This window comes from Fulmarus glacialis, unplaced genomic scaffold, assembly GCF_000690835.1.
Source record: "Fulmarus glacialis isolate BGI_N327 unplaced genomic scaffold, ASM69083v1 Scaffold35930, whole genome shotgun sequence".
NCBI lineage: Eukaryota > Metazoa > Chordata > Aves > Procellariiformes > Procellariidae > Fulmarus > Fulmarus glacialis.
In genome coordinates, this window is record NW_009186470.1 from 1 (window position 1) to 3,059 (window position 3,059).

Genomic DNA, 3,059 nt, shown 5'->3' on the forward strand with positions numbered 1-3,059 from the left:
ACGGCTTGCAGCAGGCAGTGCTTCAGCCCCTCTCCTCCTCCTCACACCTTGCCTACCTCCTCCGTCTTTTCGCTCTAAAACATCAAATGCTTTTCATTTTGAAGTTTTTGTGGAAGAGATATCCTTCGAAGGGCGAGAAGCAGCTCTTGGTACCGTGTGCTGGGATTTGGCAAATAAGCATGTCATCAGTAATTCATTTATTTTAGACGATCCAGACCTGAAAGATATTGACCCTACGGTATTAAAACATTGCCATGCTGCGGCTGCAACGTGTATTCTGGAGGCAGGAAAGCAGAAAGCCGACATATCTGCTATAAGGTACTAATACTTTGAAGCTACCCCATTTTTCTGGCAGTTGTTACTTTAAACTGTACTGCTGAGTTAATGTTAACAGAAAACTAATACATTCTTTTTCCCTGTAGCACATGTCTGGAAGACTGTAAACTGGATAAAGAGAGAATAGAACAATTTTGCACCGAATATCAGGTTTTTAAAGCAATTTTAACATATTTATGTTTTCTTTCTCTCATAGGAATTTATTGAACCTAGCAAATGGGTTTTTTTTCTTTTTTTTTTTTCTCTCCAGAAAAACAAGGATGCATTGGAAATCCTATTGGGAAGGTAGGTAAATCAGTCAGCACAGATATATAGTTTCAATTGCAGTTACTTTGAAACTGTCCTGGAAAACACCTATGCATATTTTAGGTGATTAAAGTAAGAAATACTGTTCCATTAAAAAAAAAAAAATTGTACATTTTTAACAAACTTTAGAAACTTTTCTTCCTCCTTTCAAGTTCCACTCTTAATAAACTTTTTGAACTTTTCAAGAAGCATTACAAGGATCATGAAAAAGTTCTGTATTGATGGACAGCTTTAGAAAATGAGACTTTCTTTTAGCGCGGGGAACTTGTAACTGTTGTGTCTTTCAGCATAGGCAGATCTCTTCTCCATGTAACTGATGTGTCTTGGCGCTTGGAATATCAGATCAAGGTAATTTTAACACATCAAGGTGTTTCTTTAGTCTGTTTCAGTGCTGAGACCTGACTTTTTTCTGTGCTCTTTGTTTTTAATTTAGAGCAATCAACTTCACAAAACTTACCAGCCTTCCTACCTGGTGACCTTAAATGTAGAGGTACCGTACTCCCAGTACCCTCAGAGGAAAAAATGCAATTTCACGATTTTTTTTTTAATAAAACAGGCATTGTTGTTTGTTTTTTTTCTTCAGAACAGTGATTCAGGATCACACCCAGATGTTAGTTTTAGTTGCACGATGGAGCAATTACAGGTACTTCTTTCTTTCATCATTGTTTTTATGCTTGGCTCCAGTTGTGCATGTAAATGTTTTTTAAAACTTGTCAATCAAAATGAGATCATATATACTATTATTAAAAAAAAAAAAAATCTAGTACTGGGAGGGTAGGAGAGAACCTTCTATAAAAATTATCCGAGTGTAGTTTTCCTGTCTTCTCAAATAAAGTTGCAAAGTAACTGATTTTAGTTGCTTAGGGAGTTTTACATATGTGCATAAATATTTTGTCTGTTTTCATAACTGTAATATATATCTATATATATGGGAGGAAGTGCATTATTTTTCTGAAACTCTGATTTCCCGTGCTTTAGAGAAATGATTAAAGAAGCTGGTTCAGTGATTTAAATGTGTCATGATTAAAAGTAGAGAACGAACTGAAGGCTCTTCAGTGGTCTTAATGACATGTAAGAAATGTACTGAAAAAATGTTGATCTTTGTTTAGCGATTTAAATGTGTAACTGAACAATAGAGGTATTGTAATGCTTGGAAGTGACCAAACTGTGGAGGATTGGGAAGAGGGGTTGCGGGGAGGGGAAAAGCAAGATACTAAAACTTCAGGTTTACACCTCTCCTTTTTCAATGTGTGTCTCAAAAGTTGTCCTTTATTTAATAATGAGTGTTTTGAATGGGTTTGCTGACTTGGATAAATCTGACGTGCTTTGCCTGGAGAATGGTCCTAGTACAAAATTACACTCAAAGTATTTTCAGTATTTTAGAAATGTGTATAGTACTTCAAAGCCTAGAGCAAATGTCAGCGTTAGCCATTGTAACGCTACCGATAAAATCTACGTGTTAGGAGTAGTGATCTATTTTAGTAGATTATATATGTTAAAAGGTGTTTTCCTTCAGTTCCCACTTTTCTTACTACATTGTAAAATAGGGAGCTATTTAATTACATGCTGGCATTGTTCGTCAGTTGCAACATTTCTTTGTGGTATAAGGTGCTGGTTTCCCTTGATTCTCTGTATAAAAAAATATTATGTTCTACTAGCTGACCTTTTAAAAAATATGTTTATTCTAAGACAGTATTTCATCTCGTAGGATTTAGTTGGAAAACTAAAAGATGCTGCAAAAAGTCTAGAAAGAGCGAGTCAGATGTGATTGAAGGAAGGTGTCAGCCTGCTGAGCTGAAGTGCTCTCATTCCTAAGAGTGTCTTCTAAATGACAAATGTCTTTCATCCCTTGATGCAAACTGTTCTCTCTCTCTTTTCTTTTTTTTTTTTTTTTTTTTTTTTTTTTTAAGTCCTTGGATGCGAATTAAGTGAAATAACTTTTTATGACCGCACTTGGTATTCCTTGCTCGTGTCATATTTTTTAAAATTAACCCTTGTTAAATATTTGCTTAACCGTCGTGTCTTCAAAGCATTCCTTCTATTTTATTTTGTGTGTTTTCAGAATTGTCACTGATTATTTTTCTCTGGGATCTAATAAAGTTTATTCGCTCCCGTTCTGCAATTTCTGTGGGTGAATTAGCTGTACCTGAAAGTAACGTTAGGTCAGCGCCGTGAGGTGAAAATCCCTTCCTCCCGTGCCGCTGCTGCGGCGCGTTTGCTAAATTGCTATTTCACTCCAACTGACCTTACATCGGCGGTAAGAGTGAGGCTCGGTCCCCGGCGCGGGAGGAAAGAAGGATTTTAATTTAATTTTGTGGAGCCGGGGCGCCTCACGGAACGTCCCGAGCCCGCGGGGCTGAGCGGAGCTGGTGTCGGCTCCGGTTCGACGGCGTCTCCCCCCTCGCGGTGCCGCTCCG

General features: G+C 37.6%; 1 protein-coding gene across 1 annotated transcript; it reads left to right on the top strand.

Moving 5' to 3' along the window:
- Positions 1–104: 104 nt before the first annotated feature.
- Positions 105–2,410, top strand: COMMD3 (COMM domain containing 3; the record flags this gene model as incomplete). Its single annotated transcript, XM_009587929.1, has 7 exons — positions 105–318; positions 423–486; positions 587–621; positions 930–990; positions 1,076–1,132; positions 1,226–1,285; positions 2,351–2,410. Coding segments are annotated over 7 exons (551 nt in total), but the record flags the coding sequence as incomplete, so codon positions are not given.
- Positions 2,411–3,059: the final 649 nt, after the last annotated feature.